General features: G+C 37.8%; 1 protein-coding gene across 1 annotated transcript in view; it reads right to left on the bottom strand.

The window, feature by feature from the left end:
• XPO4 (exportin 4) overlaps positions 1–17,979 on the bottom strand; it is a 153,786-nt gene that overhangs the window by 45,301 nt on the left and 90,506 nt on the right. Inside the window, exons 7-10 of the mRNA XM_034758775.1 lie at positions 13,955–14,067; positions 11,268–11,425; positions 10,817–10,991; positions 2,688–2,864 (exon numbers count right to left, since the gene is read on the bottom strand). Coding sequence (XP_034614666.1) covers positions 2,688–2,864; positions 10,817–10,991; positions 11,268–11,425; positions 13,955–14,067 — 623 coding nt within the window. The remainder of the gene's footprint in view (positions 1–2,687; positions 2,865–10,816; positions 10,992–11,267; positions 11,426–13,954; positions 14,068–17,979) is intronic.

Below are 17,979 nucleotides of genomic sequence, written 5' to 3'. Positions count from 1 at the left end.
GAAAGGAGTTGGTAACTTAATGCCCATGGTTTTCTAGAATCAGGAGTGGGACGTCTTACCTCTGAAACAATCACCAAACTCTGAACTCAAATCTCTTATAAAACAGGAATGCAATAATATAAATCCAGATATTAAATGAGACTATTTCTAATAAATGGAGGAATTACAGACTGGCCACTGGATGCCAATGACAGACAAAACATGATAGGAGAAACAGAAGGAGAAAAAAAATAGGAGGAAAAAAATCCCACCCTGTCTCCCAAACTTTTGTATCTGAATCAGGAGCTCAAACAAAATGCAACCTATGATAGGCCAAGTGAAAATGGCTTTTGGTGCATTTGGCTGACCCTACTGATCACACAGAACAGGCTCAGCCAATCAAGGACAGAGGCAAAATATACAGTTTGTTCTCAAGGACTAGCTTTAAGCTTGAAATACGTCACCAATATACCAATAAAATTTGCAATAGACAAACTGAGCAAAAAGATTCTAAAATTCAAACACATCACTACTGGCTTGCAGATACACTAGTTTAGACACTAATCAAGACTGAATTACTACGTTTGCTATTTGAATCACACACACACACACACACACACGACGAGGAAGAAAAGTTTCCAGCCCTCATTGTTTACAGAGTAAAGGTTGAAAAAGTGAACACTAAAAGCTCAAAAAATCAGAAGGGAAATAAGAACCACCTTAATTTTTTTTTTTTTTTTTTTTTTTTTAAATCTCACGATTTTTAGTAAATCTCTATTTTTGAAAACTTGGGTTGGCAATATTGCAAAGACCCCTTGAGTAACATCATGACTTATTTCCAAGAACAAATACACTACATTTCTGGGAAAAATGGATTTCAGTGTTAACTGGAAAGTTAAGTATGAAATTGCAGTAGTTGATAAGAAAGAGAGAAGATTGTGTGTCAGAGAAAAATACCTTTTTGCTGTCATTCTAGAAAGGAGCTGGGAAACTGAATCCAAATCTTAAGTCCTCCCAAAGTGCTTTTAAATGCCTCTTTTCTTTATCTAAACTGGCAAATAATTCTCTTTTGGCCACTTCAAAGTTGCAGCTGCTTACTGAAGAGTGCTTTCCTATTTGAAAGTTCCAGCCACTGCTTTGATATTGAACAAGCAGCATTCTGAAATGCCAGCTGTGGCTTTTAAAAGGTTATTCATGGGATAAACGACTTATCTCACAGAAGGACATGAATTAACCTGTGTATACAAGTTATGTCAAGACTGTCTGTTATGAATTCAAGGTCTCTTGTAAAATATTCTTCTCTATACTGACACTCTTACCACCATCTGTTATGTATCAAGAGAACCAAAGTAGGTTTATATGGTATTTTTCGGAAGTGAGGTATCTCAAAGCCCTTTAAATACCACTAAGTTCGATACCATTGATAAAATTACTGAATAAAAATTGGGCAATCATTAATATACTCAAGATTTACATTCAACAGTCTACATCAGAACCTGTTTTAAGAGACAGAATGTTGGGATGGATAACAGTTATTTTCTTTTTCCTGTGAAAATGCCATGGAATGTTTAAAATTTCCTCCTGGACAGCTACCCTAGAAAGGCTGTATGGACCCTGGTTTACCATTTTATCCAAAAGGACCATCTCTCTACAAATGCAGTTTCTCCTAGTCTGAGCCCACAGTCCTACTGTGTATCTAATAAGTTTACACATATAAAATACAGGGGGACAACTGAATAAGAATTTGGCGGTTAAGTACAGAGAGAATTAACAAATACACTATCAGGTTTATAATTCCACTGAAGTGTTTTTGGTTTAAATCATAATTCCCCCTAAAAGGTAGTTTGTTTTGTCACTAGACCCAAAGATGGAAGGCTAGGAGGCAAGCAAATTTTTCAATTATGGGGCTATTTTATATATTTAATAGAGCCAAGGTTTTAAAAACATTCTCCAACACTGCTCTCCCCTTATTTTCTCTTTAAGAGGAGAGAAAAAGGCTGTTGAAGAACCCTCTCCTGTGTCAAACTCAGCACAGTGTAACTGCTAAACATGTTTTTTCATCACTACTGCAGACCATCTAAAAAAATTTCTGTTACCTCCTTGAATAGTTACTTAAGTAGTGTATATCTAAGAAATGTTTAATTACTTTATACCAGGGATCGGCAACCTTTGGCACGCGGCCCACCAAGGTAAGCACTCCGGCGGGCCAGACCTGTTTGTTTACCTGCCGCATCCACAGGTTGGGCCGATCGCAGCTCCCACTGGCCATGGTTCGCCACTCCAGGCCAATAGGGACGGCGGGAAGCGGCAGCCAGCACATCCCTCGGCCTGCACTGCTTCCCGCAGCCAGGAGCGCCGCCAGCTTTTCTGCCACCCTAGGTAGCGGAAGGTCCCGCCCCAAAATGCCGCCCCCCCCACAGAGGCGGCGGAAGGTCCCACCGCCAAAATACCGTTGCAGTCGCCATCCCCCAAATTGTAGCGCCCTAGGCGACTGCATAGGTCGCCTAATGGGTTGCGCTGGCCCTGCCCGCAGCCCCCATTGGCCTGGAGTGGCAAACCGCAATTGGCGGCAGCGGGAGCCGCGACTGGTCAAACCTGCAGACGTGGCAGGTAAACAAACTGGCCCGGCCCGCCAGGGTGCTTACCCTTGCTCTATACACTAACAGAGTCTTTATTATTACCCCAAGAACCTCAAATTAAGAACTTACCAAATTCCTTGTACCATCAGGAGCAGCTAGGTGGCACTGAATATAAGAATTAAAAACCTGAACAGCATGTTGGGTAAAGAAGCCTTTGTGGAAATGTTTGTCATCTTGTACCAAGGTAAGCCAGGATTCCAGCAATTTATCATATGCCTCCATGTATACCATGTCATCTTTGTCAAGCTGTAAGAAAAAGATTATTACCAAAATAAACAAAGCAAAACAAACCAAAATTGCATTAGTAATCATAAATCTTTAACAGATATTCTACACATTTTTATAAACAATTAATATAAAGATCTGAGCTGAATTCAGTTACAACTACACCTCTACTCCGATATAACGTGACCCGATATAACACGAATTCGGATATAACGCGGTAAAGCAGCGCTCGGGGGGGGGCGGGCCTGCGCATTCCGGCGGATCAAAGCAAGTTCAATATAAGGTGGTTTCACCTATAACGCAGTAAGATTTTTTGGCTCCTGAGGACAGCGTTATATCGGGGTAGAGGTGTACTATAAAAGATACACATAAGAATTCAAATGGATTCCCTGAAATGATATCACATAACAAGGGCCAGCAAGTTTTCATGCTGGTTAAACTTTTTAAAAAACTGGCACTCTAAAAAACAAAAATAAAGTTAAGAAGATTCTTCCCTGCACCTAAAAGTTTAACACCAAAATCCGCTTCCCAAATTACAACTTTAAAATACTTATGATTTAGATCAAAATGTTCAAACCTGGGTGCCTAAAGATAGGCACATAAATAAGTAACCTGATTTTCAAAGGCGCTGTGCACTCACAGCTCCTCTTGATACCAATATTATATTATAATACATAAAATATAATATAATCACACACATATACTTAAGGCTCGTGAAAGTCGTGGATTCCATGACTTTCCGCTACGTTTGTGACTTCCACAAACGTAGCGGAAAGTCTGCAGCCGCTGGTGCATCTGACCCCAGGGCCAGCTGCTCGGGCACTCAGTGGCCAGCCACAATGGCTGCTGCTCAGACAGCCCTGGGCAACTGGCCCCAAGGACCGCCTGAGCAGCAGCTGTCCCGGGGGCAGCCGGAGTGGCGACCCTGGATGCCGCTGACGGAGTGGTTCCCAGGGGCCTTGGAGCAGGGGGTCCCCTAAGGCAGCGGAGCCCCATGAGCAGAGATTTAATTACCATGGATATTTATAGTAAAAAAGTCATGGACAAATCACAGGCCGTGAATTTTTGTTTAGTGCCCATGATCTGTCCATGACTTTTACTAAAAATATCCATGACTAAATCTTAGCCTTATATATATATAAAATTTATAAAATCACTCTTTTTTAAAAAAAGAAAGAGACAAGAAGGTGAAAGAATCCTCTATTCTGGGGAGAAGCACTATTAGGATTTGAATCTTCACAGTACACAATTACAGGTAAACAATTTTTTTTATGATAATTCAAAACAGGTCATCAATCTTGGAGACTAAAAATGGCAGGGATCATTCCACAAAACCACACACACACACACACACACAATAGACAACTGAAAGTGCAGATAATATGAACATATATTTGAGAGTAACATTCAAAATACTTGAGCGGAGGTTACTGTTTACAATTATACACACAAAAGAATAAGATGCCACAGAATGGAAGGGGAATAAAGGTCCTCAAAATGAAGTTACTACACAGCAGGACAGATGAGGAGCCCTTGTCCGAAAAGTTTCTTTAACACTATTTGACCAATTAGTGACTATCCTGAGGCAGAATTTAAACAATTTTTAGTAAATATATCCAAATGTCACATAGCTTTCTTGCTAAAGTCCAGTTGAAAAAACATTGTAAGTGTACTACTGCAAGACCTGCCTTTTAATAAATGGTCCTTATCATAACCTTTGAACAGGAGGCCTACCATGGTATAATCATTTGGTACAGTAGAACATAATGAATTGATGTCTTCATAAAATAAAAAGTGAGTGACTATGGCCTTAAGTCTGCTCCAGATAAAAGCTTAGTGACCTTTTAACAGCAGGCTTGGGCCTTGGCTACACTTACCCGGTAGTTCGACGGCTGGAAATCGAACTTCTGGGTTCGACTTATCGCGTCTAGTCTGGACGTGATAAGTCGAACCCGGAAGTGCTCGCCGTCGACTGCGGTACTCCAGCTCGCCGAGAGGAGTACCGCGGAGTCGACGGGGGAGCCTGCCTGCCGCGTGTGGACCAAGGTAAGTTCGAACTAATTCGAACTAAGGTACTTCGAACTTCAGCTACGTTATTCACGTAGCTGAAGTTGCGTACCTTAGTTCGAATTAGGGGGGTAGTGTAGACCAAGCCTTGTAGTGAAAGTCCTCACTGTGATGGACATGTGGGGAAAGGGGAAAAAAGGTTGGGATGACAAATCAAGATGGAAACATTTTAAGACACTTTTTCAGCACCATACTATCTTTAAGGTGATTGTATTTTCGAAATCAAAAACCAGGACATTCATAGATGCAACCATAAAAGGGGGGGCTGGGGGAAGAAGGGGAGGAAGAAGAATTTTATTCAACATAAAAAAGACAAAATTGGGAGACAGACAGCATAGTAAACCAGGGCTGGCCCAAGACAAATTTCTATCCTCATCGCACATTATATTCTTTCCTTTTAAAGTAATTTTTAAAACCTGGTTACTTATTGCATCATTGTGCATTTACCTTTTCTATTATGTAAAAACTTGTTAAAATTTACTATGTTTCCCTTGCATTAGTTCTTTTTATTTAGGCCTTGTCTACACTGCCACTTTACAGCGCTGCAACTTTCTCGCTGGGGTGTGTGAAAAAACACTCCTCTGAGCACTGCAAGTTTCAGCACTGTAAAGTGGCAGTGCAGACAGTGCACTAGCGCTGGTAGCCACGCTCCCAGCACTAGTAGCTACTCCCCTCATGGGGGTGGGGTTTTTTTTTTTTGTTTTTGTTTGTTTTTTTTTTTAATAGCGCTGGGAGAGCTCTCTCCCAGTGCTGGTGCCGTGACTACACAGCCATGTTAAAGCACTGCCGCGGCAGTGCTTTAACATTGCTAGTGAATACATATCCTTACTCTTCGCTCTTCTCCTCCTTCCCTCTAACATACAAATATCTTTTCCCAGTCTTTATTTTCCATTCAATATCATTTTTCTACATTGCATAATAACTGTTCTCTCTCTCGCCCTCTATCTTCCCCGCTCCCTCCCCCAAATATGTTAGATATTCTTCCAAGTTTCCAATTTCTCCCCAACTCTCCCTCTAGTGCTCTTCTCCTCTGAACTCTTGAGGAGTGGACATTTTTGAATGTGTTGGTGTGACTACTGCCAACATCTGACTCAGTGACATGCATATCTCTTGAACTGGAGGATTTTTTCCAGTAACTTAGTGTTCTGAATGAGTCATGAAACACAACTGGGTGTCATTAACATTAATTTGAACAAAAAAGCATCTATGCTAATTTGAATTTTCACTCCAAACACTGATCACACTGAACACTCATTCTGCTGGACTGCTTGTTCATGGTGAACACAGTGTAAATTTAACACTATACAGGAATAAGTCTTGAATTAAAACAAAAACATCTGACTTGATTAAATGAAAAGCTAGGACATTGTCAGGTGTTCTGAAAAGTTCCTGGAATATTATATCAATGTTCTGGTAAAGCCACTTTACCAGTATTCAAATATTTTATAATAAAGGTCTATTGATCACTAGGGCCTGAAGTTCACTTCAGCACACTGAATATGTCACTGCCAACAGGAAAGCAGTCTCTAAGAAATTTAAGCTCACAGGTATAGTTGTTTTTGTGAGGGCCCATTTGCAGTAGGTTTTTGCCTGGCTGTACTAGTTTTTTCTTCCTTTCCTGCTAGCTAATTGGTCATTAGAAATGTCCTGGGTGATACCGTCCATTTCCACACCTGTAGAGTTCTCTAATTACAATCTTGCCTTTCCCAGATTGTTTCTGTAGAACACACACACACCTATGGACCGGTCAGGTACATGGCCACAAATGTAACATGTTTATAAACATGCAGTGTCAACACAAACCCAAAAGACACTAACTCAGAACTGGTAGAGCTGTTTCCCTACTGAAAATCTGAGATACATCAGATGGTTGAAATGTATCCATACATGCATGGTAAAATCCAGGGCATACAAAAGAGGTATAATTTTTCCTAGTGACACCATTATTAATGTTACTTTTGACAGATGAAAAAAAACCAGCTATGTTTCCAAGATCCAGAGTGGATTTGAACCCGGCTGTTATCAACATCAGCAAACCCCTGGAATAAACCCGCTTTGTTCTTTCAACTGGCAGCATGCTATTCTAAGAATAATTTAATTTCTTGCAATCTCTCTTCCTCGTGCTGTTGAATCTGAGAATATTTAAGAACAATACTTTGATATAATTTCTCTAAAGCAATTCTGTATCCCATTAGACCAGTGGTTCCCAAACTTTAACAACCTGTGAACCCCTTTCACTAAAATGTTAAGTTTTGCGAACCCCCTCCTAAAAATGAGTATTTCCAGGGATTTTCTCCTTTACCCGAGTAGAAATTATAAAAGCAGTGATCTGGGAAATATAAAATTTGTTTTTATGACATGCTTATTACACACTATTAATTATTATTTATCATTAGAGTATTTGTATTTCATTATGAAAACGGCAACACTCTTCTGAGATCTCACTTTCGTAGCTTGTATCTCTTTGAATAAGCCTGTTATAAGACAAGGCTCCTATGTTTCATCAAGGAGCATCAGATGTGAAACAGCAGGAAGGTATTTAAGAAGCCAACTCAAAGAGTTCCTCTTACACAAGCATTCAGGCCTTGAGCAGTCCGGGCAAACAACACACATTAGACTAGCTGCCTATTTAATTTAAAAACAGCAAAAAATGATCTGCTTAGCTCTTGGGAGTCCAGGGGCTCTGGGCTGCTGGCCCCGTGCTGCCCAGGGTTCCTAGGCACAACTCTGTCTGCCATTAGGGAATTTTTTCCTGATAACCCTCTGTAACATTTTGCAAACCCCCCGGGGTTCACGAATTCCAGTTTGGGAACCACTGCATTAGACAATGCTGAGGATTCATGTGCTCTAGGTAACCACAAGCCATTAGGGATAAGAGATCGCTAGTCGCCCTCCAAAAAGACTGATCCTCCCAGGCAGATACTGCTACAGTTTGGCAATTTGCAGTAGGTTTTTGTTGCTTATGATTTTACTGAGAGATGGAGTGCCCCAACTCTGAGTATACTAATCACTTCTGATACCACATTTAAGATGTGTAGGCTGGCTCTGAGACTGGGTTTCTTTTTCTTAGTCCCTCAGGAACAGGCGGGTGGCTGAGGGTCAATGGGTGGCTTTCCTCCCTTTAACTTTAAAGGCTAGGTCTTCATCTTTTCTCCAAAAAATTCATCATATGAAATATCTTCATGCTTCTGCTGAACCTCTGTATGAAAGCCTTATAAATGTAACCAAAGAGAATCAGTCCCAGAAATAACTGCATTTAACGTCCTTGTCCGTTACAAATCTGTAAAATGGGGCAACTTAACAATAGATGAAGTTTGAAAATATACAGCATTTAAGATTCACACGAAGAGGTATATAAGTGTTATCCCCATTTTACAGATTAGGAAATGGAACCTCGGAAAGGTTAAGTGACTTGCCTGGAGAGCACTGTGGTCTAGTTGAATAAGCATTTGTCTAACAATGGTCAAGACAAGGGTTCTAATGTACTGAGTAGCTCTCTGACCTTGGGCAAGTTAACATCTGAGCCTCAGTTGCCCAAACTGTAAAATGCAAAGAGACATATTTGCCTACTTCATTGTGACGTTGCACTCTATATGATTTTATGAAAATATGCTAATGTAACTGGAATATGCTTCATGCAAAAGGTCTCTTGTAAGGTATCATTACAAAGCTTATAATCTACTGAGTGCGATCATCCTATTTGTATAAATGTACCACTCTTGTATCTGAAACTAGAAATATGAAACATAGCGCTAAGGGCCTATTGTAATTATGCAAAGTGTGGGCCGTTAATGGTGCTTTGGAATCTTGATAACTCCCATTAACCAGGACCATTGACTGCAGATGGCTCTATTTTACCTGTAAGTCTTCCTGTATACGTGTGTGCTGGCAAGTGGGTAATGAAGTCTTACAGTGATATGTGATCATGTCACCTGAACTGGAATTCATCTTTAACCTGGTACTTTTCCATTGGGGGTGGGGGTAGGAACCCAGAGGGACAAAGGATTCCTGCCTTATGTGAAAGATATATAAGTGGGTGGAACAGAGAAAAGTGAGAGCCATCATGAGGAATCCCCTAGCTACCATCTGAGCTGGAACAAGGGCTGTACCAGGGGAAAGGATTGTGCCCAGACTAGGAAGGCATCCAGTCTGTGAAAGAAAAGTATTGAAACATCTCTGAGGGTGAGATCTTATCTGTATTCAGTTTCTTACTGTATTAGACATAGACTTGCATGTTTTATTTTATTTTACTTGGTAATTCACTTTGTTCTGTCTGTTACTACTTGGAACCACTTAAATCCTACTTTCTGTATTTAATAAAATCATTTTTTACTTATTAATTAGCCCAAAGTATGTATTAATAACTGGGGGGGGGGGGACGGGACAGCTGTGCATCTCTCTCTATCAGTGTTATAGAGGGCGAACAATTTATGAGTTTACCCTGTATAAGCTTTCCACAGGGTAAAACGGATTTATTTGGGTTTAGACCCCGTTGGGTGTTGGGCATCTGAGTGTTAAAGACAAGAACACTTCTATAAGCTGCTTTCAGTTAAGTCTGCAGCTTTGGGGCAAGTAATTCAGACCCTGCGTCTGAGTTGGAGCAGACAGGCATGTCTGGCTCAGCAAGACAGGGTGCTGGAGTCCCAAGCTTGGCAGGGAAAGCAGGGGCAGAAGTAGTCTTGGCACGTCGGGTGGCAGCTTCCAAGGGGGTTTCTGTGCTCAAACCCGTCACATTCATAACTATCATGGGAAAGTATTTTATAATGTAAGTGCTAATTGTAAAGGTCAGTCAACAGCAAAGGTTGGAGAACTCAGGCCCTTCTGGCAATGAGAAAACCTCCACATAATTCATTTTAAAAGCTTTTCAATATAGGATCTTTCTGGAGTTTTTTTGTTGGTAAAGCCCAAATAGGTAGAAAGCCACCTTTTTATAAACATATAATCTAAGAGAAAAAATTATTAAACATTGCTAATAAATAAGGACAGTTTTATATTCTTAAGTTCTATTTTTACATCACTGTGTAGCAAATTTACCGATGTTAGTTCTCATTATCATACACAGGAGCTGCACAGTTTATCTGCCTTATTGACTATGTCTCTTCTTCAAATAGCTCCTCTTGGGATTGTTTCATTTTTAATATTCCTCTCCTGGGCAGAGAGATAGAGGGATAGTAATTGCTCATGTATGTTACAGCCAACAGCTTTGATATAACAACAACAAAACACTGAATTACCTGGCCATCTAAATTTGTAAAAATGTCATCTGAACTGAGTCAACAGTCAAGGGATACTTAAAACAGCCACTAAGACATAGAATGGGGGCAGTAACAGGGAATATCATAGCAGATGCATTCACTTAAACAGAGGTTCAAGCTTCAGGTAAGTTTCAATTTGCCCATATGTGCACATAGCCATTCCAGGCTTTCAAATCTGTAAATTGTTAACCATTTATAAGCACTTCTCAGAAGTTCTACCTGAACACTTAAGCAATATTTAATGCCTACTATACTTGCTAGTGAAGCTGTCAATTTAAAATGAAGACGTTTAACAGGTATTTTAATCAAAATTTTAATTCAAGTTTAAATTTGTTAGACGAGTATTTAAAGGTGCATAATTATTTCTATTGTTCTTCATTATTAATTATATTGGTCTACACATATCTCTTCTACATCTGATTACAGTAATGTAAAAATAAACTAAAAGTTAACAACAACTTTCTCTCAAACAGAACTAATGAATCTCAGAAAACATATATTACAGAATGGGGCTAAGACATCCAAACATTACTAAGTCATTACAAATCTATTACGTTCTTATGTCTCTTGTTAATTTCATGTTCATCATAAATGCAATAAAAAGAACTCAACTCTTTCAAGAATCAATTGCAGTTCAAGAACAGTACTCACCACTTCTTCCAGTGCAGCACTTCTCCCAAAAGAACAGGTGAGGTGTGTGAGGCAGTTAACAAATGAAGAGAAAAGTTCATTTGGAATGGCAGTTAAAACATTGCGAGGAAACACAGTTATCAGGTTGCTGAAAACACTGGAGATTCCCATTGCTTCAGAGTCCTCTATTTCAACTCTATAGATAGAAACAGCAGGGTTTGGGGTTTTTTTTATAAATTAGGAAAAAAGCTTAAAATTGTTCATTTTATGGATGAATTTTCAGCATTTAACAAACCAATATATACTTTATACTCTTTTCAGGAAATACCCTTTCGAAAAAATGTTATTCCATTTTAATAGTTCAACTCCAAACACAAATTATGCAAAGAAATAAGCCATACTGGCTCTCTCCTTCCACTCCAAAGTAAAGATTAAAAGATGCCATCTAAATTTAAAAGGCAAGTGTACATACCCATTGATAGTATTCAGTAATCCTTCAATGAAATGTGCCAGATAATCAACTTGTGAACCTTCATCAGGAAAGACTGGCCCATGCAGAGAAGCTAGCTGTGCTAGGCACTGTAGAGAGTCTTGTGCCATATCTGTATCCTCTCTGATTTTTCGATGTACCTTTTACAAAGTGAAATGAATTAATAATACATGGAAAACACATGCGTGTTCTTACAACAATCATATGGCTCTCAATCCAAAAAAGCAGACACCAAAAAAAAATCTTACCCTAATTTCTAGTCAATCTGAAATGACATGGCTTCTATAGCATCGCCCTAAACCAGAGTAAACATCAAGATTGCTCCTCAGTTTATTAGCGTCATGAGCCATGACTTAACTCACCAAAAGTAACACTTAATTGGGTCCTACCTACATTTTAGAAATTGAACTGTTTAGTGCATGTTATCTCTTAAAGAGAGAAACAGATGCCAGCCAGTCAGACATACTGCTCCTTCTAAAAACAGCAATAATGACAGTCATCTGTATTATGCTAACTATGCCTAAGCTACAGCGTCTTGCTAAAGTTAGTTGATAAATTCAATCAAGATTATATAGATGCTTCTTTAGCAGAGGTAAACACTGAAGGCACACAAAACAAGTGCACCTCACCCTTGGCAACATCTCTGAGACCACTAGTAATCTTTTCTCATTTCTGCAAATGGAGTGTTACATCACTACTTATGTGGTTACCAATTCTGGATTAAAATAAATTTAACATATCAATAGATTTAAAACATATTTTTACATATTTATTGCAAATATGTATTGCAATACATAATTGCAATACATATTTGCAATACTTTAAGGCTTTTATTAGGACAAGCATTTTATTTCTACAGGACAAAGCAAATAGTATAATATAATGGTATAATAAATACTAGTATAGTCGGCCTCTCAAAAAAAAAAACCACACAGTCTTGTTAAATTGATATATATAAAAGAAGTTAAATCTTTATAACCATTTCTCTATTTAGCCCATCTCAAATGTTATCCAAGTGATAATTGTGCAACTAACACAAACCTCTAAATGATACACAAAGACAAGTTACAACTATTTTAACTTCTGAAAGATCAAATCACGTGAAAACACAATTTTGAAATTTAAAACAATTCTTCCCCACTCTACCCTATTAAAATAAATCTTACACCATGTAGAAATTAGGATTTTTCTCCTTTAAAATGGCAGTTTTACAAAACTTAGAAGTATTCAAATTTGTTAGTTCAAATAAGTGTGTAAATTATCACTGTTCATTTAATTTTTGTATTTGAACAAGAATTTGATATCTACAGAAGCAAAGGCTGCATTACTTCAAATGCAAAATTAATGTTATACGACTTAAGCCGTGCTACTTAAAACAAAAGTAACAATGTGCTGTTTTGATTTTTGTGCATTCACAAATGATTTAACAAACTGATGTATTCTTTAGTTTCCATTAAATAAAATAAATGTTTAGTATTCAGAAGCATTCATCTTCTGAATGTGATGGATAAGGCAGTCACTCAAAATTTAACACTGAAGAACAAATCAGAAGTCAGACATTTAACTCAGGGACTTCTTAGTACAGTTAAACTAGAAAGGGTTAACCTGTAAACCCAAAAGTTATTTGCATTAGGAGGTTCACAGCTGACAGTAGCAACTGTCTAGATCGTCTAGACAGCTGTTCAGATTGTGTGTGGCTGTTAAGAGTTCTGCCAGGAAGTTTTTCACCTTTTCAAGAACTGCTGGAGCAAGATAAATTTTCAATCAAACAAATGAATCTCCTTTAATAAAACACTGAATATAGATGTGTAGTCAAACTCACAGGTCAGACATATCACTTTTGGTTCTAGAGATTTATATATGCTACATAGTGCCCACCCCAACAGAGTTTTGAGTATATTATTTCTCTGCTTTGCAAAAGGAACCCTAGCCTGAAGAATGTTGAGCTACAAGATCCCAAGAGATGGGATAGGATATAAAATAAGATTAGCATAGCAGTTTACATAAATAATCTGAATACTGTGGCTGGGTTGACTGCAAATTAAGCAAATATTAACAAAAATTAGTGGTAGGAAATTATTTTTACCCAGCTTTAATAGCAGTTTAAAAAAAAATACAAAATAACCATGTGTTACTCAGCTATTTTCCAATCAGCAGATCTATCATTGACCTTTTTGGTTTATATCCAGTTTATAACGAATGGAGTTTTATGCTAAACTTGGATGGAGAAATGCAAAGATATTGCTAGTTTTCAACTGTTCTGTTGAGCAGTGATCCAGCAGCAGTGAAAACCTATTGTTCAGCTGATATTTGTAGAGAGGCAATACCTTAGCTAAAAAGGTATCTGATAACACGGCTAACGCATTATGCTCAGAATTTCATCTGGCGAATAGATATGTCCAAGATATTAAATGAATACATGAATAATTTTTAAAATAAAAATAATTTAAGACACTTTATATGCAAAGTACGTCTTGATCACTTGATAGGGAAAAAAAAAAAATCAATAGTCCACCACCACCTTAGAAACTTGCTAGGGTAAAAATTGATGTTAACAGAATTAGTCTTACCTGGTACAACAGGAAGAATCCAACAATAATGTTTTAAAAGAGGAAGGAGTTGCTTCTCTGTGACCTGTATTATGAAAGTTGAAGAAGAATGAGACTTACTGTAAAGAAAAGCTCCATAACTCTGATGTCCAGGAGGGTTTCACGCCACAACTCTGTTGGCTTTAGCATCACATTTTGTGAGGATTCAAACATAGCTATATAATGTCTGCCCAGTTATCTGGTGTCAAGGTCAACAATAACATTCCTACTTGCCTTTAAAAAAAATCCTAGATACAACAGGATCCATTCAGAAAGAATGTAATGGAAACAATCTTTAAGCCTCTCCACATACACAGCATAATTCATGCATGAGGCCAAGGAATAAAAGGTATTAAGTATTGAAAAAAAGAATGCTCCAGGAATGTTAGATAACAGTTTGATCATAATTATGAGACATACCATAGTGATATGATCACTTTGATAACCAGGATATCTAATGTGACAGGGGGAGAGGGAAAAAAGCAACCGCAATTAACAGGTGTTAAAATTTATGCAAAATAGGAAGTCATTTTCTAAAAAATTTTCCTGGCAGCTTTTATAAAGGCCTTATGATTGCTAAAGATAGCTCTTTGAAACATATATCCTATTTTTCTAAATAGCCAAATATGCTTCACAGAATGAAAATATGTTCCCCCTGTATTACTCTAATTTTTTTATCATGCTAGGAAGAATAAAAGCATAAGGCACCACAAGTCATTGTTCTATTAAGCATATGTTCTTAAAAGAGAAACCAAGGAACATACACACATTGCATCTATGAATTCATTGCAGAGAACCATCTAATTACTCAACATTAAATTACAAGCATGGAACTCTGCAAATGGTCTAGTAGTGTTGGATGACCAAAGATGCGAGAAACCACTTAAGCATGTAAATCCACTGCACTCTGTGAGTCTATGACTATACTAAAGTATATAAATATTTAGAGAGCCATTGAGAATACACTACATGTAATACTATATGCGGTTAAAGGCATCATATATACTCCAGATTTCTCAAAATATGTAAAGTTCTAGACATCAGAGTTTATACTACACTAACAGATGTCAATAAGCTCTACCCATACTGATCACATTATTTAAAAGAGTAAGCAAGTGGGGATTTAAAAAAGACAAAAACCCCAAATATAAGTGGCATAAACAAAAGTGTGAGCATAAAGCAGGGTGCAACATTTTTACTGCCACTTGTTTGGGGAGACATCATAGTACCACAGTGACTCCAACCATATGGCAGCAACCAAAATAGAACCCCACCACCATCATACACAGTTGAACCCTCCTATAGTGAAGTAATTTTTTCCATAGAGCAATTTCATTGTAAGTGGGAGAACTGCAATCGACACATAATGAACTGAAACAATTCAGGACTTTTATATTACTTCAATATAAAATGAATTTCATTACATACAAATTTACAAATGTATATGTGAACAATATGGACTCCGAGATACACAATAGATTATTTCATACAGAAATACAAGATAATGGAGTTAAGTCTCATTTATATTTGAGAATATAAATAAAAGTTTAAGATATCTATAAAGTGACTTGATGAAAGTATTTCAGTTTTTTGGATGAAAATAATATATTAGTGTAAGTTATAATAGGAAGTAACCATCCTTCACCAAAACTTTACAGTTACTCTCAAGTGCATTTCAAAGCACTTAGTAGTAGTCGAAGTTGTACAGTAAGTTATAAATGATTTTCTCCACCCATGGTAATCTGATGAAGAAAATACAGCAGGATAAATTATTCTTTACTAGTGAAAGTGCTCTTCTCCTTAATTCTGTACCGAATGAATATGAAAGATAGAAGTACCAGAAGAGGATTAGAGATTCAATTTATTCATTAGTAGGTTTAATTTACAAATGGGACCAGTTATATATGCACACCTAATTTGGAATGAAAGAAGGGCTGGTTTACTGTCACTATTTTAACAAGCCTCAGTATTTAGTAGTCATATCCTGTTATTTTTAGAACTGAATCTCATACTAATGGCCTGATGACATCTGACAATAGAAGATTTGTAGGTGAAATAATGTATATGTTCACTAAACAATCCAAAATGAGACTGCAGCTACATCAGAGAACCTAAAGCCCATTTTCCAGAACATGTCATTGCACCGGTGCTAGTAAATGTATATAACTGCTAGTGTAGATAGGGATCAGGCATGCTTATCACACTGGCATAAAAACTTGCTTCAGGGACACTACAGTGAAATTCCTGATCTATGCTATGGTTTACACTGTTATTAGCATTGGTCCAGAATGGCTGAAAAATGGATACTAAATTTGACAGTGCACATGCAGCTTCTGATGCTACCCATGATAAATGCTGGTTTTGTAACATATTGTTATCAAAAATGAATTTGAAGACTGTCAATACTTTTAAAGCAATAGAAATATGACTAATTTGTGCAATACTATTTCCAGGAGTTCAGACAGCAATATAGTTTAAAAATAAAAATGCCACTGCACCACTCTGTAATGTCACAGGAAAACTAAATTAATTTTTTAAAATTAATCTTTTTTTCCCCCAGAGCAAATCGTTAAAACAGCTCACTGGTGATACCACACAAATGCACATTAAAAACAACCAATAGGAAATTCAACTTTGTACTGAGATGATAAAATGTAAAATACAGAGATTCTTACAGAAGCTGAAAGTCTTTTAAAATAAAAAAAAAAGATTACACTGGTCTACGATTTTTGAGAAGTCGTCTGCTTCAGAAATAAAATGTGCTATTTATTATATATTTTGATGTGCTGAATTCAAATATGACAATTAAAACAACTGATTGGCTACTGTTTCTAAGATATTTAAGTTTTTACATTTTATGGCTATGTATATTGTGTAGATAGTAGAGTTTGAATCATAAATTGTAAACCTAGGTCTTTTCATGTGTTTATCGTTGCTTTACATGATAATATTTCACCTGTCCTGTTTATGTAACACTTTAAAAATCAGCAAAAGGGTTATACAAATAAAATTTATTATGAAACAAAAAGGCAAAAAACTATTATGTACATAGTTTCGTCCTATTCAGTGTCTATTCGGCGCTTCTTGGCTTGACTCTTGTATTCATTAAATGGAGCATCTCTTATCACTGTCCAGCAATAGTCTGCAAGCATTGATGGGCTCCATTTGCCCTGATAGCGTTTCTCCATTGTTGCAATGTCCTAGTGAAATCGCTCGCCGTGCTCGTCGCTCACTGCTCCGCAGTTCGGTGGAAAAAAATCTAGATGAGAGTGCAAAAAATGTATCTTTAGTGACATGTTGCAATCAAAGCTTTTGTATGCCTTGAGGAGATTTTCCACCAACAACCTGTAGTTGTCTGCCTTGTTGTTTCCGAGAAAATTTATTGCCACTAACTGGAAGGCTTTCCATGCCGTCTTTTCCTTGCTACGCAGTGCATGGTCAAATGCATCATCTCGAAGAAGTTCACGAATCTGAGGACCAACAAAGACACCTTCCTTTATCTTAGCTTCACTTCACCTTGGAAATTTTCCACGGAGGTACTTGAAAACTGCTTGTGTTTTGTCAATGGCCTTGACAAAGTTCTTCATCAGACCCAGCTTGATGTGTAAGGGTGGTAACAAAATCTTCCTTGATTCAACAAGTGGTGGATGCCGAACACTTTTCCTCCCAGGCTCCAATGACTGTCGGAGTGGCCAATCTTTCTTGATGTAGTGGGAATCTCTTGCACAACTATCCCATTCACAGAGAAAACAGCAGTACTTTGTGTACCCAGTCTGCAGACCAAGCAAGAGAGCAACAACCTTCAAATCGCCACAAAGCTGCCACTGATGTTGTTTATGCACCTCAAAAGTTGTTTCATGTTGTCATAGGTTTCCTTCATATGGACTGCATGACCAACTGGAATTGATGGCAGTAAAACAGCTTTAAGACTCGTCTTCGATGAATCAATGAACAGTCTCCACTCATCTAGATCGTGAACGATGTTGAGGGCTGCCATCACACCATCGAGGTTGTTGCAGGCTACAAGATCACCTTCCATGAAGAAGAATGGGACGAGATCCTTTTGACAGTCACGGAACATGGAAACCCTAACATCACCTGCCAGG

The sequence above is a fragment of the Trachemys scripta genome, chromosome 1, assembly GCF_013100865.1.
Source record: "Trachemys scripta elegans isolate TJP31775 chromosome 1, CAS_Tse_1.0, whole genome shotgun sequence".
Taxonomy (NCBI): Eukaryota; Metazoa; Chordata; order Testudines; family Emydidae; genus Trachemys; species Trachemys scripta.
Note: the sequence above shows the minus strand (reverse complement) of the source record. Positions and strands in the feature narration are given on the sequence as shown.